This window comes from Myzus persicae, unplaced genomic scaffold (genome assembly GCF_001856785.1).
Source record: "Myzus persicae strain clone G006 unplaced genomic scaffold, MPER_G0061.0, whole genome shotgun sequence".
NCBI classification, from domain to species: Eukaryota; Metazoa; Arthropoda; class Insecta; order Hemiptera; family Aphididae; genus Myzus; species Myzus persicae.
In genome coordinates, this window is record NW_019103878.1 from 431,468 (window position 1) to 459,038 (window position 27,571).

The window sequence follows — 27,571 nt, forward strand, 5'->3', positions numbered from 1 at the left end:
GCTAGGTACAACAACCGCGTTGCGTCAAGTTCGCCGAGCCATACACCTTGAGAACCCGACTTTACCTTTAATAGATAATAATCCATTAAAACATCATAACAATTTTTTCCTATGAACTATTAAATAAGTTTTCAATGGTTTTCGAGTTATTTGATGAGCGTAAACCCGTAAAATGATAATTTACATTGGGTACACCGTATAAGCCGAAAATCGAAAATCGGCTGAATGGTAACCTAACGTACCATAACACCCCTGTCTACCTCATAACCACTATAATATTAATACTTATAAGAATAAATCAAACCGATTATTTTTTTATTTTTTTATTTAAACTTACTAAAACCTAAATAATGAAAGTCACTCAAATAAAATCATTTTCAAATTAAGCTGGCAAGCCTTCAGTTATTGCAGCCACCTTCTATATTAATGTAGGTATATATACAATGCGTAATGAGTATTGTACTGTATTGTTTCACGGCGCCTTGGTTCCAGGTCTCAAATTATCATCACAATTACAAATTGACATAAGTTTCAATTCGCTGTGATAGGAAACTAGTACGTTTAACGCATACAAGTACAAAACTGCAACAAAAACAGTAAAATATGAAGGAGCAAAAATGTAATAAAAAAAAAAATGAGTTCACTGAACTTTAGGTATGGCGCTTTATACTCTTATGAGTTATGAATGTTATGATCATGGATTACACTATGACTAACTTCGCCCCCCCCCCCCATTAAACAATCTTACATATGTTTAATAAATAAATATAGTATAGTAATACTGTTAGGAACCCATACTCCACACACGTTAAGAACATAACCAGTTCGCCTTCTAAAACCAGTTTTTTCCAATGTTTTTAACTTGCAATTGGTGATGTTCACGGAGTTCATATATTAATCTATTGGCGTATAAAATATAAGAAAAAGTTAGAGTTAAATAACATGAATAAACTATGATGCTAATTTCAAATCTGAGAGTGTTAAGTGTAATCCTTACACCAAAATAGTGTATGTGATATTAAATTATTAACATTATGTAAATGAATATGATCATTATTTAACCTTGTGAATCGAACGATAACCATACGCTGGTGCCTTAAGATATGTTATGGAGCATTAGTAGTTGGTACCCCTCTCAATCGACGAGTGAATTCACCACTTTTTTTTTCGTAAACACCAGCTTTAAGTCAAAAGTTAAAATTTACTTCTATAGAAAATGTCAAAAAATTTTATCAAATTGAAAATTAAAAAAACTAATATTTGTAATTTAGTGAGTACCTATGGGTATAAATGTATAATGTACAGAGTATCAGGCGTCAGTGACCAGTGACAGTTTTGCATTATATAGTAATTAGTAGGTGACAACTCCATCGTTGTTGTAAAAACTTCCTACCACGTGTGCTACTATAGGTACTATTATAAATTAATAACTCAAAAACTTGTTCGAAAATTAAACTCCTGACGTTAGTATTATGCTCACAACCCGCAGAATCAACGGCTGCATTTACAAACGAGTTATATGTACTAAATATTTAAAGAATGGCACTATGTTATTCCATTATTTTTGTCGGGACTTTTTGATTGCATATATTTTCAAGGGTGCGTACATTTTACAACATTTTGTAAATAATTTGTAATTATTATAATTTTGTCAAATTGTTGTTTTTTCGGAGGAAACCCACTTTTTCTTTTGGAAATTTGTTTTTGGTATACGACATAAATCGTTAACTGAAGATTATCAAAAGGCATATTCGGGGAGAGGAATCAAAAAGTAATCATTTTAAAATTTACCTTCCTCCCCCAATTACAAAATTTTCAAGTTGCACCACATACAGCTGGTGGCGCACCATATATTTCTGATAACTCATTGAACTACCTGTAAGATAACTAACATAGAAAGTAGAAAGATAAAAATAAACTGGGTCGTCCTATAATCTACATGTACATCACCCATTAATACTCATCGTATTGCCATCATCACTGCAGTCTGCAGTTTGATGACTGAAAATGGTTGGCAGAAAACAATTGTGGAATCTTACGTAAAAAAACTGCCAATAACAACAAGTCTATTATTGGAGGACTACTAGCTTCTGTATCCGAGTCGCCATCATCACTGTCCTTCTCCTTCTCATCGTCATCATCTAAACCCTTTTTTCTCCCTTTTTTCTTGTGCCGTTGTATCGCTGCCTCCGCAAATTGACGATACAAAGACATATTTTTCCGGTACTCCATGACGCGCGTTATTAAATCGCTCGGCGGGTTTTCGGTCGTTATCCGTTGATGACCACATCCGTTGTTGACACCAATCATCATACTCCTTTGATTTGACACGACGGTATCAGCATCAAGAGTAGCAGCATAGGAGGTCGGCATTACGTTCGCCTTCGTCGGGTGAAAGGTCTTATCAGTTATTTCCGGCGAGTCATTTTTCCACCGTAGTCTTCTTCTATCGTCTCCGCCATCGTCATCGCCTTTATCTTCTCCGTCTCCTCCATCTTCGCCGCCGCCTTTTCCGCCCTCCAAATTATTTTAAAATTGTTTAAAATGCTCGAATAATATAACATAATATTCTTCAACGTTTTAGTATAGTAAATTAATTTGATTCGCCAAACAACTTCAAAAATAGATGTTTTGAAATTACTTTGTTATTATAATAGGTACCTAAGTACAAATTTTATTAGTACCTACGTGGTTTTATGTCTACAACACCCAAGTATTAATAGGTAATTAATATAGTCGTCGCAAAATATTTTTCGCAAAACTGTTAAGAAGGCGAGACAGAACCCTACTATTAACTTCTAAACATTGTAGAACATAATATAACATTTTCAGAATTTTAAATTGGATTCCTTAACTATATTACAAATGTTGTCAGCTTCTATGATATTTAAATATTTTTTTGTAAAATCTAAACATGAACTTAATAATACTTAAAACACACGGTTTTGCCCTGTAGGTGTCTAGCGAAGTAGGGGGATCATTTCAAGGTCTAGAGAAGGAAAGAGAGTTGGACATGTTCATATCTAAACTATACCTTCAATACAACGGCATGGACAAAAATTAAAGAACAACGAGTGACGTAACCTACCCCTGATCCTAAAGGGGCGATATTCCCCATAATACCAAATAGTGTTTTGGTATACTTCAGATTCCAATAAGTTTTAAGCTTATTTCCAATTCTGATTTCACCATATAAAGATGTTGGACGGTTTTGCCACTAGATGGTTTAAAAGTACCTAACAGTAATTAAGAAAAAAGTATAAACAATATTTCTCAAAATTATATTATTATATAATCTGTGCTTCCTTATTCGTGATTTGACACATTTTTTTGACATCAAACAAAATTAAGTAAAAACATTTTTAATATGATACATGAAAAAAAATAGTGATAATACATATTTTGTTATAATAGGAATTTGAGAGGGAATTTATTATAAATGAGGTTAATAGTTATCGACAACAATAAACATAAAGTCTTGAATAAATAAATAAAAATCATTTTTTTTATCTAGGCGCATTTTCATACAACCTTATCATAGCCTCACATACGATAATATCCCGCTTTCTCCTACTTAATTCAAAAAGAGACGAAAAACTATTACAGCACGTTACTCAATATTTTTCCTCCACAAAGTTAATTTAAGAATCATAATTCATATTAAATAGTTTTTGTTAATAAGTACCTAACCATAACAACGAAAATCGACCAGAAACAAAAAACGTATATCCAGCCCAAAAACATATATTTGTGTTAAAAATATTTTTCTAGAACTAAATATTAATATTATAATTTGTACATACAATTATTATTATATTGATGTAACTATGTAAGTAAGACATATTATAACATATTCCGTTGTTATTGTAAAAAAAAATATGGCTTAATAATGGAATTATTCATTTGTAGCCTGTACACGTTTTATTGATGAAGTGTTTCTATATTTTCTTACCAAGCGTACCTATATTCTAGAATTATTTTTAATTGAAAATGTAAAGCTTAAACGGGGTTATTATCCTAAAAGTTATATACCTTATCATTTTAATTTATAAAATAACGAAATCATTAATAATTGCAGAGTGTATTGTGATCATAAATTATAAAATGTTTAAACATATTTAATATATAATTAATAAATAATAAATAATAATATATTATAGAGTAGTGCAGTAAATACAGTTACCTAATGGTACAATACTTTTGTACTTTACTTACTCCTCCAACAAGCCACATAGACGGAGCACATTTTTTCGCTAAACAGAACTGGCTGAATAATATTTTAACAGTTATTAATTTTGCGACGATTATTTGAGTGTATTAATATCTTACGTGTTTTTCTTGATTACTCTGAAGAATAACGATAACCCTAGCCACATAATAATGAAGATAGTCCAAAGAATAATTGTAAAAGTTATCAATTTTCTTGATCTCTATAATAACATATTGAGTACAGATTTTAGTTATAGGCTAAAAATAAAAGTAACATGGCATTGTCTATATACCTACCAATACAAATAAGTTTTCGTATTAAACCTATCAACCTTTTCACTATTATTATAGCAATATAATAGAATTGTGTGTATATAATAAAAGTTGTTCAAGGTTTTAATAATTTGGTAGGTGAAATTCACCAATGAATGGACAGTTAACACATTGAGTCTGTAATATCAAAAAAATCATTACAATTACAATTTAACGGTTTACCTTAAATTAATTAAATCTTAATAGATATTCTGAATACATAATAAAATTATATAGGTAATAATTATGAATATATTATAATTTTTTTATTTAATTTAATATAGGTACTGAAATTGATAACAAACGAACACTAATTATTATATTGAATAGCCAAATTACAATGAATATACTAGTAGGTTGAAGGTGGGTACCTATGTTTATTTATTAAAAAAATTGTTATAAAAAGTTAATATTAGGTGCCTAGGTACTTACTTACTGGTTATCACTATTGTAACATGTAATTATGTATCTTCTAGAAAAACGATACACCAACAAAATTAAAAATAATTAAAGTATACTTTACGTCTTTACTTAGGATACCTGGGTATAAATAATACTATAAAAAAAGCTGTATTACCCGACTCGTGTTCAGTTTTGTTATGTAAAATATTTCAAATTGCTCCTGTGAACAGTAAGTAGCTCTTTTGTTAAATAATGGTTGATAAAATAAATATTTAAAAAACAAAATAGTTTTGAATGAGAGTTTATTTTTTAAAAATATACTTTTTTTATTTTAGTTATCAAAATTAATATTAATTTAAACTTAACTGAAAAGTTGGCAGAGTATTTTATAAACGTATATATACTTATATATAACTGACTAATACTAACTAATTATATGTATAAAATAACCTGGAAAGTTGTGGATTTTAGATTTTAGATGGAATGAAGGAGCTAGTGTTTAACAATGATGTTTACTTTTTATTTTTTTTTCATGTGAACACATTTTTGAACAGAAATACTAGTCCAAAATTTTCGACCAGCCAATTTTTTAATCAAAATTTTCCTCTGAATGGTATATTTAAGAGGTAATATTTCGAAATTCTCTAAATTTTTTTTCTAAGATATGGGAAAAATTTGAAAAATTTGATTTTTTTTTAATCTAAACTGTATGGAAGTTTAAATATAGATAGACTTTAATATGGAAAATGTTTTGGTAAGAGAAAATTATGAAAATGTTAAAAAAAAGTTTCATCCAATTTTTTGGGAATTTTCTTTTCTAACAATTATTTTTTCCTTTCATGTTTTCCTGTCCTCGGATAATAGAAATTAGTGGGATATAAAACTGACGGATGAAAAAATAATTATTTTTGTAATATTAATAAACTTAATAATTTTTCAGTAAATTGTCTTACAAAAACTGAAACTCCGCTCAAAATCGTTTTATTGAAGACATGATTTATCGTTTCTTTAATTGAACACATCCGCAAAGTCTCATCCGATGAGTGAAGAATACCCATGATGGTGATAAGTATATCCGACTTATTTAGCTTTAGGCTTAGTTGCTTTTGTTAAACATAACAATTTAAAGTATACAGTTTCTCTCGTAAGTATTGTATCATTCTAAATATTTTATTTTTATCTTACCTATATTATTTTAATATTTTTTTCGAGAGCCCTCCTTACACAAATTACAATACCTATGATTAAATCAATTTCAAAAAAAAAACTCAATACTAATTTTTCATAAAAATAAACTTTTTAAAAATTTAAAAATAGCTAAACTAACCAAGTTCAAACATGTAAAAATTTGGCCAAAAACTAGTGGTATTCTAAATCTTAACCAAAATTCAAATTCTACGAATAAAGTACCATCTATAACTGTCTACCACAACTTATCCATTTGGTTCAAAACCATATATGGGATTAAATTATTGAGATCGTTGTTTACAATGATTCCTTTAACTTATAAGAAATGTCAAGAAGAGAAAATTAAAAAACTGTAGGGAAAAATATTATTATTATTCTTGTAGATGTAATATCTAAACTTAATTGCACCGTATTACCTCAGTTGATATATTTTTAATTGTTGTTAATTATTCATATATTTTCAAAAAGTGAGTTTAATACTTATATAGTTTAATACTATATACTAATAGTTATATTAGTTTAATACTTATATTAAATAGTTATAATTGAATAAGGTTCATTCGATGATTCTGCTCATTCATTGGCGAAGTAACTTTTTTTATTAGAAGTGCAGGTTGCAGGTATTTATAAAATTTAACGAAAACGTATGAACTGATTTAATTGACGTCCATCTACATTTTATTATATTTTGTAGTTATAATTTAAATTATTTTTCATTTTTCTAGTCTTCTTATTATACATACGTATTGTGGTTAAAACAAATGATACAACAATATTATAACTTACCATAGAAGCTCCTATGACAGCTATGAGCCAAGTTAGTAGCAACAAGAGTATAGTTACAAACACTACGATTTTATCTAAAGGAGATAGAAAAATTTACAATTAGTTCTGCATATAAAACTAATATTTATGACGTATAGATATGAGAACAATATATTTATACCAACCTGAAAACATACTTGATAGCTCGGATGCATTCACCCCAAATATCGATAACGTTAAAATCTAGAATAGTTTATTAATTTTAGGTTAATAAATAATTTAATTTTGATTAAAAAAAATGCAAATTCATGATTTATTTGTGTAATGTACTTAATTCTTATGGAATTAAAAAATTATTAATTAATAATTAATTATTCTAATTAAATTTAGTCTTTGCTAACATTGTCTACGATACATATATTTTCTGCGATAAAGAATATTTAGCAGAAGAATCACTGAAGTTGAAGATAGGATTATATAGACCGCATTTACTTATTCAGCTATTGGTAATCGAATTTCGCTGATGAAACGTAGTAAGTCGAAAGAATCGAGAAATAATATTATTTATGTTGTAAGCATAAGATTGACAGAGCAAAATATGTCCTAACATATTTCCACCTTTGTAAAATTATTTTTATTCCATGCCGATATCCGGCTTGAAAATTAAAATAACGAATAAAAGCCGACTATTAAGCAAATAATGTTATCAACTAAAAGTGTATTATTAGGAATTTCACTCTAATATCAAAGTGTATTACACACACTATTAAAACAAGTGAACGAAAATGTGCTATGTCGACACGTCGTACACGTGAAAGACGGAGACAAGAAATGCATGGGTGTCCAAATATAATACAAAAAAATTTAAAAATTCTTTAAATGTAATTAAAGGAATAAATTTTTATTTTTTCAATATAATAAAATATTTTTTCGAAAATAACATTTCTCAGACTGATTTAATTTATGTTTAAATATTAAAACGAATCAATGATGTTTTTTATCGATATCACTATCAAGCCAATTGTCTTCAAATTACTTTAGTGAGTAGTATAAATATCTGACCTTTGATAATTAAACATAATCTGTAGGATTAAAATAAATAAAATAAAAAAGCTTCTTGATGCGAAGATAATTATTTAGATGATTAAACTAAAATTATTTCTTTTATTTAACTTCAAATAAGATATAGATAATTTTAAATTATTAACTAATTGACTTTTTTTATGTGTAAACAAACTATTTAAATGTTTTTACATTACCTATTTAAATTCAAATTTGATAGATAAAAACCAACAAATGGTAATTATCGACTTCTTGAAGGTTTACTATACATTACATACTTAACATTCTTATACATAATTTTTCTGTATTAAAAACTAGGTTACAACTTTGAACGTATATTAATATATGAACTACAATTTAATAATTAATTGTGTCTTATAAAAAATTACTAAATATTGAAATAGAAGTGGGTATCTTCCTAACTATAAATATGACGGAAGTCCTTAAAATACAATACATTTAGAAATTTAGAATCCTAATTTTAACTTTTATTTTATTTTTCCTAATTTTAATATGCAGCTAATAAGTAATAATAATAATCGATTTTTAAAACTACAATGTTGGTAAACGACGTGCGTGCTGAGGTGGTTGTATAAGCAGCAGTATTATAAATTATAATAAACAACTATAAATATAAAAAAACACACTATCGCTTTTAACAGTAATATCATCTAATCACTCAGGCACTCGGAGTAATATTTAATATTACGTAATATTATCACTACATATTATTTTGTAAATACTTGTAGATTGAAATATTGGTACACACAAAACACAATAAAATAGCTTAGTCTCTCACTATAGTAGTAAAACTTTTTTGCGCATACTCAAAATATTATAAAATATATATATTATTAATAATACTATATATATGTAATATGTATATAGATATATGGTATATTTTATTCTGTAGTTTGAACCTTTTTTTTCATTGCACCCTTGGCCTGTCCATAGCTACGTCCCTAAAGATTGAGTCTTATGTTTTATTTACAAAGCAACCTAAGTGACAACCACGATTTAAGATGGTATTAAAGTATGACGTTACCACTTTAAGAAAGAGGATGTAGTTGGTGCAATGATACTTTTAAATCAATCTAATTAAATCGCGGTGGTGACCCAGTTTGTAGGGCGGCTGTCAGGCGCTCAAGCAGCAACCATTTGTCGGCACTATCCAGTAAATTATGTAGGCACCTACGCCTGCCATGTAGTAAAATCACTTCCCTCCACCCAGATTCTTCCTTAACGTGAACAGAGTATAGAAATGTACGTATTTCATAAAAATGATTAAGATCTAAATAGAATAGACATAATTATAAATTATAGATACATTCATCATTCCAATATTATGTTCAATTAATACCTACTAATTACTATAACACACAGTTTTCGGATAGAAGCTACGTTAAAAAAAACTTACTAATAATACATTAAAAGTTAAGAATTGCTTACCGTAAACACTACTGTTAGACATGCCACTCCAAATTCTACAGTCAAAGACGGAACACACAAAAAATTATAAATAAAAAATTTCATTTTGGTTTCTTGTTGTAAAATAATACATATTTTACAAAATACAAATGTTATGTGTTTATTATAAATTACAGTTTATATGTTACTAGGCATCTACGTGGACTGTTGGCAGATCGGTGTTAAACGGGGGGTAAAGACTAGAGGGTCTACTTTGGTCTATCAACCGAGAAACTAACAGAGCTCAATAATTGGTATATGAAAAGGTAATTTTAATTGATTAACTCAAATTTTTAAGACCAATAACTAATTAGGTATTTGAAAATGGGCAAATTAAAGTATAAGTATTTAGGTATAAACACCATTAAACATTTAAGGTAAGGTTAGGTTGTTAATTAAGTTATTTTTTCAGTATACCTATGTCAAAACTTCATTGGAGTTATATTTACGAAATTTGCGCTACTCTAGGCACTGCAAGTATATATATTACCGGCAATATGGAGAATCGTGTATTTTACAAAATACCTAGGAATTATATAAAATGCCAAAAAACACTCGGAAATATACATAATACAAGCTTTCTCTAGGTATTATGTGTAATGTCCAAGGTGTAGTAGGAAATATGATAAAAATAAACAAAATTGGGTATCGCCTATTACCAGCGACTTTACTTATGAGTTATAGTTTATCGTGAATGCACGCACCATATCCGCGTGTGCACGATTTGGTGCAATGAAGATCAAAATTCTGAAGTTCTGAAGCAGTGATACGCCAAAAGTCCGTTCACTGTATGTCAAAAAAAGCTACTACAAATTTACAATGTTCCAACAGGCACAAAAGTGGCGTTAAGAACAGTCGCAAAGGAACAGTCGGACAGGAACTAGCCAATGATTTTTAAAATGTGTTTGTATGATCAAGTATCAAAATAAAAAGTGTATTTACCTTAAAAATAATGTTTTTTTGCACTTCAAAATGCCATTTTTCTACAACATGTAGTAAAAAGTAGATAGTAGTAAGTAAAATGTATAAATAATAGTACTTAATATAACAATAATATTAATAATATAGGCATATAGCAATACCTATGTATAAAAATAGTAGATAAAAATTAGATTTTGTAATATGAGTAATAATATATTATAATTATAAGAATCTTAATATAATATTATAACATATTATGATAAATTGTTTTTTTACTTTGCCTAAAAAAAATTGGTATTTTACATAACACCTAGGTATTTCATAAAATACCTAGTTTATATGATTTAAAATAATATTGAAAATCAAATGTTTTATTTACATTACCTAAAATGGGTCGGCAGTATACGTCATAATGCCAAGGCATTTTTCAAAATACCTGAATTATTCATATTGCCGGTGACATATATATATACTGCCATACTGGCACCTATTAAGTGATTACTGACTTGTTTGTTGTGCTAATAAATTACCTAGGCATAGTTTGCTAACCTAACCGACCTTGCCTAACAATTTAAAAATTAAAAATCTCAACTTTCTAAAACATTTCTCACTGTTAAAATACCTAGCTCTAAGAACTTGTTGCCCTCTTTTTAACATACGTTTTTGATAAAAACACAGTTAAATTCACACTAGGTCAGAACGGTTTTAATATTATAATATTATACCGATGTATATAAGGTCATTGAGTTGATTCAACAACTTTCTCTTAAATCAATCAAACCTATATCAACATTTAGCAATAAAAATTTAATTTAATCGTTTTTTTATAAACTAACATTTTTGTAGTTTAAAAATAATGTTGAAAAATTAGTTTTAATAATTTAAAAATAAATTCAAAATAACTGTTTAATATCAGTCACGACTTACTTCTCACTGTTAACAGTTGTCTTATCGCCAGTTAACAGCATTGGACTGGCTCTTTATTACAGCATTAATTAAAACAATCTAATAATGCCGTTGCCGACTAGTGGAGCCTCGTCCAAAGACATGGTCAAAATAAAACCAAATCTACGATCGCTTCACCTCACCACTCAGACCCCGAATTCCATTAAGTCCAAAACAGAAATTCTCGTAAGTCTTTTAACTCAAATCATCTTATACACATAGCAATCCAATTTTACCAATTATACAACATATCATATCAAACAATAATCCTATTCAAAATATGAACAACCAAAACAGTTTCATGTAAGATACCACTATGGTTACAATTTAAATTCTGGACAATAATAGACATGAGATATTACGAATACTACATTACTACCACGGACCTTGCCTGTTGTCGCTAAAACGAAACATAACACTGATAAACATCTCAAACACTTCGATTTTCTTTATTCCAACTCTCACGACAAATTTTAATCGAACAAAAGATTCACCATCCAGTTCGTTGCTTCATCCAAAATTACCTAGAAGTACCGGTGACAATGAAAATGCATGAAAATGTATGAACATTACAACAAATAATGACAAAAACCTTATGTTTTTTAATGATTTCGAAAAGTCAATGGTAGGATTTTTAACAAAAATTAATTTAGATATTTTATCTGATGTAAAAAATATACATATTAACGGGACGTTTAAGAGCTGTCCTAAATACTTTACCCACATTTTATTTCTAAATTAGTTTTATTTAAAGACAATTGATTTAAGTTTGGTTTGATCAATACAATATTGTAACAAAAAAAATCATTTTTGAATTTAAAAAAATTACATTTATATAGGTATTAGTTATTATTTAAAACAATTTTTGGTACCTACCTATAGTACCTTAAATACCCATATGGCTATATAATTGTTGAACCACGACCGCTCCTACAAGGGCGGCGGTTGTCGGCCGCGACTTACGGGATGTTGGAAGGTAAAGGTTACTCACGGTGTGAAATATGAATATACAATAATTATAATACAATAAACGGACGCCGGGCGCCAGACATAATATATTTATCGCAACACAGCGTATAGATATAACAATGACAATAATAATAATAATGTGCAGGCCCGTATAACTCTTAATTACAAATCAAAACGTATTCGTCTGAATACATACAATATACAATATATAATAACAATAATAAATGACAAAAAAAAGGTATAACTTGTAACTACTAGTAGTATAACTACTCAGCAAAACCACGCTGTAGTCTGGACTGGTAAGGCGACCGCCTTTTGACGGGTGGCACGTATTTAATTATAATAGCAATGACGCAATAAATTGAGTATAAATACTAAATGACGGAATGTGACGCACACGTCAAGCCCCAACTGTCTCGGGACTTGCGACGATTGTCACGTACACAACGTCAAAGGAAAAAAATGAACTATTGTACAAACGACCAAAAATAAGGTCGGTTGACCACGCGGTCGACAAAAGGAAAAAAGACTTGGTGAACGGGCGAGCAAACTGGACGCGCCAGGTTCGGCCATTGGCAAAAGGCAGACGCAAGCTGACAGACGAAGGTTGCGTAGAGCCCGGTAGAGGGGGGATGACCTGTCGCGGACACTCCACACCGATCGCGGAGACTTGTAAAGCCTTTGGCGATGTACACGATTCGGTGGGAAAATCAGCCGCGTTCGAACATTCTCCCCCCCCCCCCCGTGAGCTGTGCTTCACACGAAGCTGTGATAGAACCGGATGATGGTTGAATTCCAGCGACAGAGATGAAGGTCCGGACTATTTTGTGGTTGATCAGGCATGAGAAATGTTACAAAAAATTTTTTTTACATACTTGTCGAGTCAGCGGCCTACATTTATTTAAATACAACAAATAGGTAAAATAATACAATATAAATATTACAAAAAAAATACAGGAACATATGGTTCAACGGGAACAAAATATAAAATAATTAATAGTATAATATGTATATACATATTCCAACTTATGGAGCACCCAAACCCAACACTAAGCGTTTGGAAACACCTTTGGCAAGCGCGCCTGGTATATAAAAAAATTTAAAAAGAAAACGGATGGGTTGGAGCGATACGCTAAGGATTTCCGCACGCGTGGTACGCACAGTGGTCCCAGCTGGTAAATACTGTCAGTGGCGTGCCCAGGAAATTTCAATGGGGGGGGGGATATATGTTATAAATGTTTTGGTAAAAGTTCATTTAAATTAATATAAAATAATTAAATAAGTTGAAGTCAACAAAAAAAGTCAATGGGGGGGGGGGGGAAAACCCCCCNGGGTATCCCCCCCCCCCCCCCCTTGGGCACGCCACTGCCTACTGTGACAGACTGGGAGTTACTTGGCGGGTAACGGAACGAGCTTGACCACTGGTCGGACGACGCTTCCTGCGCGCGTTAATACACGGACATGACCGTCAGCACCAGGAAACAACTCTACTATACGGCCGAGTGGCCACATTAGCGGCAGATTTTGATTGTCTGCTACCACGACCATATCGTCTAGTTTGACATTGGCGACTCCCGTAGTCCACTCGGACCTCTCCTGTAATGTGGTTAAATATTCAGAGGACCAACGGCGCCAAAAAGACTGATGGCACTGGTCCATTAACTTCCACCGGTCGGCCAGACAACTGGCGGACTCTGGACCCGATCTAGGCGGAACGGCGAGGAGCGGCTGACCTATTAAAAAATGACTATGAGCCAAACACTCGAGGTCATGCGGGCCTGTCGAGGCGGGCTTGATTTCCACTACCGTGGAATCCGACCAAGCATTTATGCCGACAATATTAAGTTGCGGGGCCAAAATGTCATCACGGACGCGACTCAACCATCGAGCCAATAACAACGAGGCGTTTAATTCTAGCCGGGGAATGGTTAATGATTTCATCGGCGCTAATTTAGTTTTCGTACCAATTAGAAATTCGGAAGCGTTAACATCGACGTCGGCCATGCGCACATATACAACAGGACCACCGCGTAGCCGAGTTGCGAGGCGTCACAAAATCCTAGTAAATAGCACGGCGCTCCGTGACTCGAGTTCAAACAACGCGGAACCCGAACATTTAACAACGACGATAAGTCGGAGACGAACGCGATCCATTCGTCGTGAATATCGTTCGGTAAAGGCTCATCCCAGGTCCAGCTGCATTATACACTTAGCTAAAAACACCGCGAGAGCGAACACTGCACCTATAGCGGATCGAATATACGCGCTACTAAGGATAGAATGCCACGTTTAGTGCACGCGGGTTCCGAATCGAGACTTAACCCTCAACAAAAGTAGTCCGCTTCGGGATGCCACTGTAAGCCGGGCACCTACCTCATAGTACCGTAGCCGTCGACAGATTCGAAGGGCATAGGTGCTGCACACACGCGATCTGCGGCTGGCACCGCGTCTAAAACGCACGGCGTATTTGACGCCCACTTTTTCAGTTCTAATCCCGCTTTGTTCATAACAGAGATTAAATCGGACTGCAATTTTAATACATTCGAAATTGCATCCGCCCCGTCGCAAATGTCGTCGACATATTACGCCGTGTCCTACGTGAATCCGGCGAGTGCGGCGAGTGCGTCCGATGCGAACGAATTCGCATCGCACGCATCGGACGTTTTTCGAACGCCGCACTCATGGCAAATGTGAGTCCGACATCGCAGTACACGGCGATGCGTTATTGCGATATAACTTGCCTACTATAGTATTATTTAAACTTTTAATATAAACTTTTTAGCATTAGATATTTTTGTATTGATACTTAGGTACTTACTATGAATTTAAGTCTACAAAAAAAAATATTATTAAGTGAAAGTAGTCTACTTAAATACTTGATGTACAAAAAGTATAAAAAAAATAAACGATCAATGGCAAATAAATGTATTTACGATGATCGATTCACTTTTGGTGAATTTTATCATTTGTACCCTCAATTACGTTGAGACAATGCTTTGTTTCGAGCATATACAAGAATGCAATCAGAAACTTTTGATTATATTTTAGAAATAATTACACCAGAATTTGACCTTCAAACCACAAATTTTCAAGAACCTATTTCAATAGAAGAAAGACTGCTTGTGACAATAAGGTAAGTTTTTACTTAATTATAGGTAAACTTAATAAGAAAAATACAAATTAAAAGAAATCATAATATAATAAATATGATACATGTATAGAATTTACAAATCATTCTTTAACATAAAATAGAATAACAAAAAAAAAATAAAATGCTAAATAACCTTCTTTGGTTTTTAATAACAGAATAATTATTAATAAAACAATTAATATATAATATTAAATCGGATATAAAATTAAAAATATTATCTTTTTTATAATAATAATAGTATTAAGTAGGTAATTTATGAAACTAAATAAACTAAAAATTTTAAAATATTCATAAGCAAGACGTTAGTACATAATAATAAAAGTAATTAGTTAAAACTTTAATTATAAAATTAAAAAATGATAAGAAATTGTTCAAACAACAAATAATAAAATTTTTATTTATTATTTATTAATATATACTTAAATTTCCAAGTTTTATAAAGCATTGATTAAAAATTAAAATTGGGAACCGGTATATCTTCGTATTTTTCATTATCGATATCAGTTGGGTTGATTTGCTGTTGGATACTTGTATTTCGATAATGCATTACATTTTGAGTGGAATACATATTATTGCATGAGGCAGATGAAGCATATAGTTCTTGTGGCTGTTATACTTGGGTGGATAATTCATTAATAAATATAGTCTGGAGTTGGTTTCTTATGCGTAGTTTTTGTAATGGATTCATTGTGCGAAAATATGGATGAAGTGACTTCAGGTATAACATATCGTCATCGTCTTTTATAACTGGAGTTATTATAGGTTTGACGCGTCAACGCGTTACGCACAAACTCGAAATTATCGCAATCATCGGACGCAATAGTTTGTAACACGCGTAGGGCGAGATAAGGCGCGCAACTAACGCCGTACGTAACGGTATTGAACTCGTATTCTACAAGTTCGTCGTGTGGCGACGGTCGCCATAAAATATGTTGGAATTGACGATATTCCTTCAAAACTAATATTTGTCTATACATTTTGCAGATGTCGGTCGTAAACACGTACTTGGGGACCCGAAATCTAGTCAAAATGTCGACTATGTCCTGTTGTAATTTAGGACCGGTAAACAAACGGTTGTTTAATGACGGGCCGCGGCTACTTTGCGCTTAAGCGTCGAACACGACACGTATTTTTCGTTCGTCGATCGCCGGACGATACACAGCGTGATGCGGGATAAAATAACGTCCCGCGGACGTCCCGACGGACATATGACCTAGCGAGATGTATTCCGACATGAACTGGACATATAATGTTTGTAATATAGTTCTCGTAGCCAATTTACGTTCGAGTGCGTCAAATCGTCGCACCGCGACTTCGCGGAAACCGGCAAAAGTGTCAGCTGACGGTGGCGCGCGAAACGGCAACGGTACCGAAAAACGACCGCACGGTAAGCGCATGGACTGTTCACAAAATAATTTTTCACAACTTCCCTCCTCCGTAAACGTCGAGGGCGCAGCCTCCGGCTCCTCGACCTGTCAAAACCGTTCCAATAATCCTCCAATGGAAACAGTCATAGCGACCGACACCGATTGATACGGGTGAGCCTCTCGGTCGGACACAGGACCAATTAGAATCCAACCGAAGACCGAACTGAACGCCGCAGGCAGAGCTATATCCACTGAAATTTTGCGACCGTCCATTATTGACGTGTATACGCGTCGCTGCCTAATAATACATCAACAGGTGAAGTGATATCGAAAGACGACCCAGCCAAAGCGAGATTAGATTACCTATCTTTAATGCCCGAGAGTAACGTTGTTCGGGGCAGGTCACTCGTTATGGTGGGTAACACCCACGCATTTATGGGAAGTACAGGTTCGGACGCAAACCGCGGCTGTACGTTACACTCAACGCGGCCTTGGACATTTACGACGGAGACCCCGGATAATCCGCTAATCGGGGCTGTCCAACGGGAACGCTTGAGACCTAACCGATCGGCACACGAGCTCGTAACGGCGCTTATCTGCGACGCGCAATCTATTAATGCGCGCATTGTTTGCCACGATCCGGAACGATCGCGCATACGCACTAGCGCGGTACCTAAAATTATAGACGACGCCTGATGTGGAAGGGGACGTGGTACGGACGCGCATAACGACGCTGCGGCGACCGGTGCCTCGTTTTGGACATCGCGATCTCTACTGGACGACAGATGATGAAGAAGCGAGTGGTGATTACGCGTACAGTTCTGACAACTAGATTTAGACTGACACATCGGAGCCCAATGCTCGTCACCAAAACAATTGAAGCATATAATTTTTTGTCTCGCGTGCATCGAGCGCGCTCGTCGGGACTCCAATTTTTTAAACGCGAACACGATGTTAATGCGTGCGAACCCGCAAGACACGTGCACGTAATACTTGCTTTGGCTGTGACCAAAGACGTTAACCGAGGCTTCCCCGCGTAATCTCCCCCCTTTCGGAACTGACCGGTCGATTTGCCCGTCGACTTAGACGGCGGCGCATTATTGGCACTACCTTTATGGGATTCGCCCACGACTTCCAGAATGGCCACTCGAGATCGGACAAAATGTAATAATTGTCCTATCGACGGGTAATCCACAGTACTACTCGTCTCAAATAATTTGCGAGTAGAAATAGGTAGACATCGGAACGCTATTGAGAATAAAATAAAAGACCCAGCGCCTGGTAAGCGCGTCTAATAATGAAATTGATTCACTGAACATTCCTACGAATGTGTTCAAGTCGGTTAGCGACTCTTGTGTCATGGCCGGCGACTGTAGTAGCTTGTCGACGAGTGACGTTGCGACTAATCGCGGTCGATTAAACTTGTCGGATAACGTGTTCCTTACTAACTCGTAATTGTCCGCCGACACCGGTATGCCTCGGACAGCGTCGGCCGTGTCACCCTATTAAATAATACATCTTATCGATGTTCGATAAATTTTGTCGCGTATCAACGAGCGCAGAAAATCTGACGCGGAAATTAGGCCAAGATCGATAATCGCCCTTGAACGTGGATAGAGGTGTATCGGGTAAACGGGAGAATGACTTAACCGGATCCTCGGGCGGTTTTTGAGCGCTCGGTAGTCGATGTCTTACTATCTCGGATATATGATAAATCTATGGAGTCAGCACCTGTAGGGATTAACCACTGAGCAATAACTTTAGCCGCATTAATTAGCTGGCGTACCTCCGCTATCAGGTCGGGTGAATTATAGTCGGCTAGCTTATCGGACGCCGATAATCGATCTAGTACAAAATCGTCCTCCGTCCTAAACTGGAACCATAGCGCATCTAAATCCGCCGCGTATATAGCGAAAACTCCGAAGCTAAATCTGGATCCGCCTTTACCCGTAATGACAAAGCACGTATAGCTCGAATTTGCGATATAACAGAAGTGCTCTTTACCTTAGCACGCGCGAGCAGGCGCGTAGTACGTCGACTTCTTTCTTACCATTACGAGAGCCGTGTACTAGTCAAATACAAATAAATATAAACTACCTAACCGTGGGACACATTACGGGGTAAAATTAAAAATAAAAAAAATTGTTCTTTCATTAATACAATTTTATTTAGATCTATAAATTAGGTTAAATATGTTATAAAATGTGTTACATAATAATTTTTATTAGTTCATTATTTAGTTCATGCTGGGTCCTGATTCGCAGTATTCTTCATCGTCTTTTTTCTTATCATATTTTTCACATGCGTTAATTTTCTTCAGAAAACATTTGTCAATTTTAATTTTATCGTGAAATTGTGAACATGACAAATCAAAATTTGAATTTAGAACTGTTATTGACAAATGACAATCTTCCTCTTTCAGCACTCCGAATAGACCCCATCATTGAAAAAATACGCTAGGCGGGAGCTGAAGTGCCGGGCAGACACATGGCAAATTCTATTATTTTAAAAATATTCAAAAAGGAAACGTTGCTTCTAAAAATTGAATAAAATATTTTCGTCCATTTTTCATGTATTTTTGGTGTGAATTCTTTTAGTTATGAAGCCCAGTTAGGTTTCAGATGTCTTAGTACTTGGACTAGAGACGACCCTTCATCAAATAATTGATCCACATTGATAGAATTTGGTATAATACTGACAACAATTATTGCACTAGCCTCAATCTCTTCCCAAGTAGGATCATTTTGTAGCGTTAACCATTTGAATTTGTTAGCTTAGTCAAAGCTATTTTCCCAAAGTTTTAAATAATTTATCCCTGCTTGATAAAAACCTTCTATATTTTTACGAAAATGCTTTTCCTTATCAGCATCAATTGTATTATCATCTTTTAGTTTAGCAAGTAGGTGCTTAGCTGCTAACATTTGAACAGTTCCATGCACAAACTTTAAAAAAAGTTCAGATACTGGGTCTTCAAAAAATGCAAGTAACACAGCAGGACAGTTTTTCAATAGTCATGAAATACGACTTTAAGGCGTCAAACAATAACAGTATTCGTTCTATGGCAGGTAATAAGCTCAAAAATCTCGTATTTCTATGTGAAAGGATTCATTTATACTCTATATTTGCAAATTCGCAAAATTCTTTTAGCACAGTCACTCTGACAGAATATTGAAAAAAAAATGTATAGACTTTTACTACTATTACCTCAACGTCAATATACAGAGCATCGCACGCTGTCTGGACAGTGTTGTGCAAAATATGGCCGCACAACCAATTCCAAGAATAGGACGAGACAAAGATTTTTGCAGTTTTCGAAAAACATTTCCTTGGCCTTTTTTTTTACACCACCGAAGTTAGTATTAGTGTTATCAGCACAAAGACAAGCAACTTTTGAATCATAGAATACTTTTTAATACATTTTAAAAGATGTTCTACCAAAAGATCAGAGGTTTCACCCGGAAGTTGATCAAAATATAAAAGTTTAACTTTAATTCCTTCATTTTGATTAAAATAACGAATGTATATAGGAGTCAGTTTAGTTTCTTTTCTGTTAGAACTGTCAATAGTTAATGTAACAAAATTTACGTCCCTGAGATCTTTAGGTAATTCATTAAATATGTAAGGAGATATAACATTTACAATAATTGCTTCCGTTTTAGTCCTAGCTCCTGAATATTTAGGCTTAAAAACTTTTTAATAAGTTTGGCAGTACAGTCTGACATTCTAAAAGTTAATCCGTGTATTGCAGTGTGGTAAGCAAAAGTTGCTTCTTTGGCCGCACTCTGTAATTCGTCATTTGTGGCATCAATGTGCTTAAAAAAAGATTTAATACTTGCCTTGGATACTGCTTGATTAGCCTTTTTGTGTCTGGCACTTTGTATGTGATTTTCAATATCATACCGTCCTGGCGTCCTCGATGCTCCACACAAAATTTGAAATTGCATATCGAACATCTTACGCAGTCATTACTATTTTGACACTGTTTTAGAAACTTATATTCTTCTTTTAGTTAGTAAAAACACATTTGCGTTTAGGCATTTTGTGAAGACGTAGTACCAAAAATCAACAATACTATAATATTTTAATATTTCAAGCAAAACACAACTATAATAAAAACAAATGACAACCACCTATTCACTCATAAACAGAAAAGAAACTGTCGAGTGAATTATACGAGTTGTTTTCCAGTACGCATTACATGTGAACAAATTAAAACAATATAATAATATTATATAACTAACAATTTAGTAGGACAACATTTGATAATACTTCAATCTTTTATTTTATGGCAACAACGATAATAATGGGTAGTCGCTTATCGTGACGTTTCGGGAAAAAACATGTATAAAAATAGAAATTAGATATTATTAATTTATACAGAGTGAACCCAAAAATCTGCCACCTGACATAACTTTTTATATCAATATAACCACGTTAAACGATTACCTTTGTAAAATCCGGACGCCAATGCGGACAGGTGTTTGAAATCCAGACTGTCCGGACGAAATCCGGACGTATGGTAACCCTAGATATAGTTTACTTATACACAGCGCGTTATCACACCTCGTTTCGCAACCTGAGTAAATAACAGTGATCTCTAGCAGAGTGACATCACAACTCGTTAGTTATAACTTATGGTTTACTTTTTTTCGTCCGGGCGCAGCACAGTGAGTGAATGGCCACGCGGGCATCACTGTAAAGAATGTACGATGTTTTTTTCACGTTGGCGTCACTGCTGGATCATCAATGGTATAAAATGTCGTATAAGCACCCTTATCGCTTTTCAGACAACTGCATCCAGCCTTTGATTTAAGAACCTCTAATATTTTAAATTTTAACTGTTGTAGTTCAACTCGTATGCATTTACTAATTTGCTATTTCTACGGTAGTTCAAGGCATCGATGATAATATTATTGATGATTTCTTATTATACTGTGGTGGTCAAAATCGTCTCTAAGAATTAGGTAGTTTGTTAGTACCAATCTGTATTGCTCATTCAGCGGTGCATTTATATCAGCCAGTGATTTCAATTATCTTCATATACCCAAACAATCATTGAGGTAAATAAATAATATAATATTTATAATTGTCTAGATTTAGGTATATTGTTTTGCTATGCAAAATGTAGTTAAATCCTTATACTTAGATAGTGGCATAGTGAACATCTATAAACCATGATGTACAGCATATATTTCAGTTGGTACCCACTCTTTATCCCCTTAATATAATATATATAATTATTAAATAAACAATTTAATTTTTGTTTTATGTCATGGGTTACCATAATGTATCCAACCACCCCACCCATCAAAAAAATATCCTCCTTGGAATCAAAAAACGAGGTTCATCATTCCACTGCACTTGGGTACTATTAGGTTTTTATCCCATCAATGGTTGATGAAACTACCTATATACCTTGCAAACATTTATATCAGATCTAACCTATAATAAGTTTTTTCTGTTTGACACAGTTTTCATTAAATTGCAATATGGTCAACCTACCTGTAATCTTATGGAAATGACTATTGTTACTAATATAATATGATATATACTATTTAAACTCAATATGTTTGTACCCGATCAAATCGATTTAGTGTAATAGTGTGCCAACAGTGGAGTAATTTAATTTACAAAATATTTCTGAGAACTAAATCCCTAAATTTCTACACAAGTAAAAACATAAATATGGTACAAATATTTGTACTATATATTCTGCTTAGGTACTGGTGTGTGGTTCGGTTACATTTTATCACAGGAATACAAAATAGATACATATTCCCTGTTAACATTATCTAGGTAATATTAATTATCATGCTGCATATTACCTATATTTTGTTTTCTATATTAATTGTATTCTAATTGGCTAATTTAGTATTATATTTTTAATTTATAGTAAAAACAAAATGAATAACAATGAATCAGAGCCAGTCGACATGGAACAAGAACCTCAAATATCTATTGAATTAAATGACGGTGTAGTTAAACTTCCACTATCAAACTTTAATAATATATTAGAACATGAAGTCACTAACTATATATTGAAACAAAAGAAGGATTTTATTGATATTGACCCAAACGAGTTGGTCAATAATCAGTCTTGGAAAACGAAATACGAAGCTTTAGAAACCCAAGCCAAAGCACTTGAGCATATTATACATCGCTTGAAAAAAGATTTAGAAAAAGATAAGTTTGCTCAACCAGTCAAATGCATAAGTCGTTCAGTTGGTACATGTATTTTTTTATCAAAAAAAATTGAAATGTAAGATATATATATTAAAAGTAATTAAGTGTTAATTAATCTTAGACCAAATTAAATTTGTAGTGATTAATGTATTGATTTTACAATGATGTGTGTGTTTTTACACATTTTTACGCATTGGGTTGTAGTGCTTGTAGCAAATTGGATCTAGTTAGTACTTTGTCGGGTCAAAACTAATAATTCCAAGTTTCCTAAATAATTGAAAAGAACTTTTTTATGGAAAACCTGTTAGACAAAACCGGTTGGATTAACATAATCAATTTTGTTTTTTTTTTTGTATAAATTTAAAAATGTTCATAAGGTCTTCTTTATATGATAAATTGTAGTCTCTTGTTTAAAACTTTTTTTGGTATTTTCTGTTAATGTCAATTCTATTTTTTGTTATCCCAAAAAGCTTGAAAATCGAATAAGAAATTCCTTGTGAGTTGTGCATTTACCAATTAAAAAGTACCATAAACCAATCACAATATTTTTTATAAGCTTAAAGTTAAAATAAAGACAACAATTTTGCAAATCCTTAACTTTAATTTCTAAGGTTTAAAAATTTAATCCAAGGTTCCTCATAATTTATTTTTGGTTGAATTAAAAAAAAAAAGTTCAATGATAACATAAATTACTCTTTTTGATCGATATTTTTGTATATAAAAGTTTAAATTTAGTAATAAGTTCCTTTATAAGTTGTTGTTATACCTATTTAAAAATATTTAAGATGTATAATCTCATTATTTTTTTTTATCAGTATTTGGAATATATCTCATAAGTAGTTCATATTATAACCATGTAAGAACTATTTTAATGGACATTTTAAGAGTTTCAAAATTTGACGAAGTTAGGTATTCAAACAAACAATTACAATTTGAGTTATTATGTTGTCATTTGAAAATTGTATTTGTGAATACTTGAAACTTTTAACATTAATTATTATATTTTATTCTTACGATGACATTTTCAAATGCAAGGTTTTTGCTAATAATTCATTCAACATCTGTTTAGTAATAGTATTAAAGTTTTTTTTTTTTTAGAGCTTCTTAGTATAAACTATTATAACTCGACATTTACAGTGTGTATAATATGATAGAGAGAAATAAAATCAGAAAATTTACTGTAGTATATATATGTTTTACAATAGAACAAACAAATAATATTATAAGCAATTATAAGCACATATAATAAACACTGGTGTCTGGTGGTAATTGAATCACAGGATCACAACTACTGACCCCTTTTGTTTTGTACTGTAACTTATATATTATCGCGTAACCTAGTTTTTATTTTTCTACATCTGCTAAAACTAACTGACTATGACTTAATACTAAATATTGTTACATATATGTTTACTTAACCTAGCTAATATTTTTGATATTAATAACTTTTCTAAGTATGCATGATACAACAGCACAGTTACTTACTTTTTCTATTTTTAAAATTTAGTTTAAAATTAGTTTAAAATTAGTTTAAATTTAATAAAAATAATGAATAATTCAATTTCTAATATTGATATAAGTCATTATGGACTTAACTGTAACTTCACTTGTTAATTAGGTTTATTATATGTATTAACAAATTGTTTAATGTGTCCATAAATCAATATATAATATTATAGTTACTAAATAGTAATTAACGTAACTATTTTTTAGGGCCAACAATCATAAGGATTCTTTTACGGAATGTCAAGTATTTACCATATCAGATAGTGAAGATGAGCCTAGCGAAAATGATTCTATACCAGAAATCAAAATCAATGATATTGATCGTGTACTGAAAATGAAAACTGAAGCCAGTCAAACTTTAAGTAATGGAGAATGTTCATCCACAACTATACAAAAACCAAAACGTGGGCTGAAGTCAAAGTTTGTTGATAATGCAATACCTTTTAGGGCTAAAAATAATTAAATGAATAAAAAAAAAAATGTGTTTAAATGAGTGTGATGTTTTCAATAACAGAAAATCAAATACAAAAAAATTGTTAAATTATAATTCTGTAAAGGAATTAGAAGTTCCTAGAAAATTGATACATAATTCTCTAGTTGGTGGATCTAGTTGGTACTTTGTCGGGTCAAAACTAATTATTCCAAGTTTCCTAAATAATTGAAAAGAACTTTTTTATAGAAAACCTGTTGGACCAAATCGGTTGGATTAATATAATCATTTTTGTTTTTTTGGTATAAATTTAAAAATGTTTAAAAGGTTTGCTTTACATGATTAAATTGTAGTGTCTGTGTCTTGTTTATAGACATTATTTGGTTTTTTTTCTGTTAATATCAATACTATTTTTTGTTATATCAAAAAGTTTGAAAATGAGAAAATCCTTGTCAGTTATGTACTTACTAATTAAAAAGTACCATAAACCAGTCATATTTTTTTTTATAAGTTTAATGTTAAAATGAAGACAACAATTTTGTAAATTCTTTACATTAATTTCTAAGGTTTGAAAATGTAATCCAAAGTTCTTCATAATTTGTTATTGTTGGAATTAAAAAAAAAGTTTAATGGCAATATAAATTACTCTATTTGATCGATATTTATGTTTATAAAAGTTTAAATTTAGTAATAAGTTCCTTTATAAGTTGTTGTTATAAATATTTTAAAATATTTAAGATGTATAGTCTCATAATTTTTTTTATCAGTATTTGAAAGATATCCCATAAGTAATTCATATTATAACCAAAGCATCTTAAAATCATATTTTTTAAATGGGCATTTTAAGAGTGTCAAAATTAGATGAAGTTAGGTATTCGAACAAACAATTACAATTAGAGTTATTTTGTTGTCATTTGAAAATTGTATTTGTGGGTACTTGAAACTTTTAACATTAATTATTATATTTTATTCTTACAATGACATTTTCAAATGCAAGGTTTTTAGTTTTTACTAATAATTCATTCAACTTCTGTTTAGTAACAGTAATATAGTTTTTTTTTTTTAGAGCTTCTTAGTATAAACTATTATATCTCGACATTTACAGTGTATATATGATAGTGAGAAATAAAATCGGAAAATTAACTGTAGTATATATATGATTTTCAATAGAACAAACAAATAATATTATAAGCACATATAATAAACACTGGTGTCTGGTGGTAATTGAATCACAGTATCACCAATACTGACCCCGTTTGTTTTATACTATGAATTATATATTATTGCGTAACCTAGTTTTTATTTTTCTACATCTGCTAAAACTAACTGACTATGACTTAATACTAAATATTGTTACATATATGTTTACTTAACCTAGCTAATATTTTTGATATTAATAACTTTTCTAAGTATGCATGATACAACAGCACAGTTACTTACTTTTTCTATTTTTAAAATTTAGTTTAAAATTAGTTTAAAATTAGTTTAAATTTAATAAAAATAATGAATAATTCAATTTCTAATATTGATATAAGTCATTATGGACTTAACTGTAACTTCACTTGTTAATTAGGTTTATTATATGTATTAACAAATTGTTTAATGTGTCCATAAATCAATATATAATATTATAGTTACTAAATAGTAATTAACGTAACTATTTTTTAGGGCCAACAATCATAAGGATTCTTTTACGGAATGTCAAGTATTTACCATATCAGATAGTGAAGATGAGCCTAGCGAAAATGATTCTATACCAGAAATCAAAATCAATGATATTGATCGTGTACTGAAAATGAAAACTGAAGCCAGTCAAACTTTAAGCAATGGAGAATGTTCATCCACAACTATACAAAAACCGAAACGTGGGCTGAAATCAAAGTTTGTTGATAATGCGATACCTTTTATAGCTAAAAATAAGGAAATTATTAAAAAAAAAATGCGTTTAAATGAGTGTGAAGTTATCAATAACAAAAAAAGGAGGACAAAAAAATTGTTAAATTGTAATTCAGTAAAGAAATTAAAAGTTTGTAGAAAATTCAAGTATAATTCTCTCATCAAGCCTTCTAATTTAAAGTATCCACCACCTTATCCCTTTATACCACCATATAATAATCGACCGTCTTGGAAAAAGGTACCACCAATACCTACTATGACAATCAAAACTTCAGGAAATAAGATTACAATAACTTGGGACTTGAATTTAACTTCTCAGATAGCAGAGATCAAAAAGTATGAACTGTTTGTATGTCAAGAAACAGATGCCCCTCCAGACATCTCAATGTGGAAAAAAAATATCAGTATTGTTGCAGGTTCGTTGCCTATGACTCGTGAACTAACATTGTTTGACTTAGGGCATACTTACCATTTTGCTCTGAGAGCGGTGGATGTCCACAACAGATGTGCACCTTGTATTGTACAAACAATTAAGATTTAGATATTTTCTTAAACTGTGTTAATTAAAACTTTTTTCTTAATAATTTAATGATGAGTATATATTTGTTAACTATAAACTGTACTACTTGTTAAATTTATTCAATTGTAAGCTTTTGTCTATTGATTTGATATCCATTAAAAATAATATAATATAAAATATAATACAATTTACTAGATCCAATGTTACATATCATACTTCATATTTTCGTAATACCATTTGTAAGTACTATTATCATTAATATGAAAATTTTAATTAAT

General features: G+C 31.8%; 2 protein-coding genes across 3 annotated transcripts; one reads left to right on the forward strand and one right to left on the reverse strand.

Annotated features, from left to right (window-relative positions):
- Positions 1–1,977: 1,977 nt before the first annotated feature.
- Positions 1,978–9,471, reverse strand: LOC111035808. Its single transcript, XM_022317590.1, has 6 exons — positions 9,388–9,471; positions 7,062–7,119; positions 6,898–6,971; positions 4,330–4,430; positions 4,225–4,267; positions 1,978–2,517 (listed from the first exon to the last, which is right to left on the reverse strand). Exons 1-6 carry the CDS (start codon positions 9,469–9,471, stop codon positions 1,978–1,980), a joined length of 900 nt encoding a protein of 299 aa, XP_022173282.1.
- A 5,649-nt stretch (positions 9,472–15,120) lies between these two features.
- LOC111035807 lies at positions 15,121–27,475 on the forward strand. Of its 2 annotated transcripts, none has more exons than XM_022317588.1 (4): positions 15,121–15,373; positions 22,652–23,017; positions 24,655–24,867; positions 26,546–27,475. In XM_022317588.1, the coding sequence occupies exons 1-4, from the start codon at positions 15,258–15,260 to the stop codon at positions 27,312–27,314; spliced, it is 1,464 nt and encodes a 487-aa protein (XP_022173280.1). In that variant the 5' UTR covers positions 15,121–15,257; the 3' UTR covers positions 27,315–27,475. The 2 variants fall into 2 exon arrangements, with proteins under 2 accessions (XP_022173280.1, XP_022173281.1); XM_022317589.1 differs by lacking the exon at positions 15,121–15,373 and adding an exon at positions 19,285–21,818.
- Positions 27,476–27,571: the final 96 nt, after the last annotated feature.

Excerpts from the sequence above, each read along its gene's own strand:
- LOC111035808 (XM_022317590.1), bottom strand. The coding sequence starts at position 9,471 with ATGAAATTTTTTATTTATAATTTTTTGTGTGTTCCGTCTTTGACTGTA. Across the intron at positions 4,431-6,897 it reads CTGTCATAGGAGCTTCTATG|AGATCAAGAAAATTGATAAC; the intron begins GTAAGTTATAAT and ends ATGTTATTATAG. Across the intron at positions 2,518-4,224 it reads GTGCTCCGTCTATGTGGCTT|GGCGGAAAAGGCGGCGGCGA; the intron begins GTTGGAGGAGTA and ends AATAATTTGGAG.
- LOC111035807 (XM_022317588.1), top strand. The coding sequence starts at position 15,258 with ATGCAATCAGAAACTTTTGATTATATTTTAGAAATAATTACACCAGAA. Across the intron at positions 15,374-22,651 it reads AGACTGCTTGTGACAATAAG|TAAAAACAAAATGAATAACA; the intron begins GTAAGTTTTTAC and ends TTTAATTTATAG. Across the intron at positions 23,018-24,654 it reads TTATCAAAAAAAATTGAAAT|GGCCAACAATCATAAGGATT; the intron begins GTAAGATATATA and ends ACTATTTTTTAG.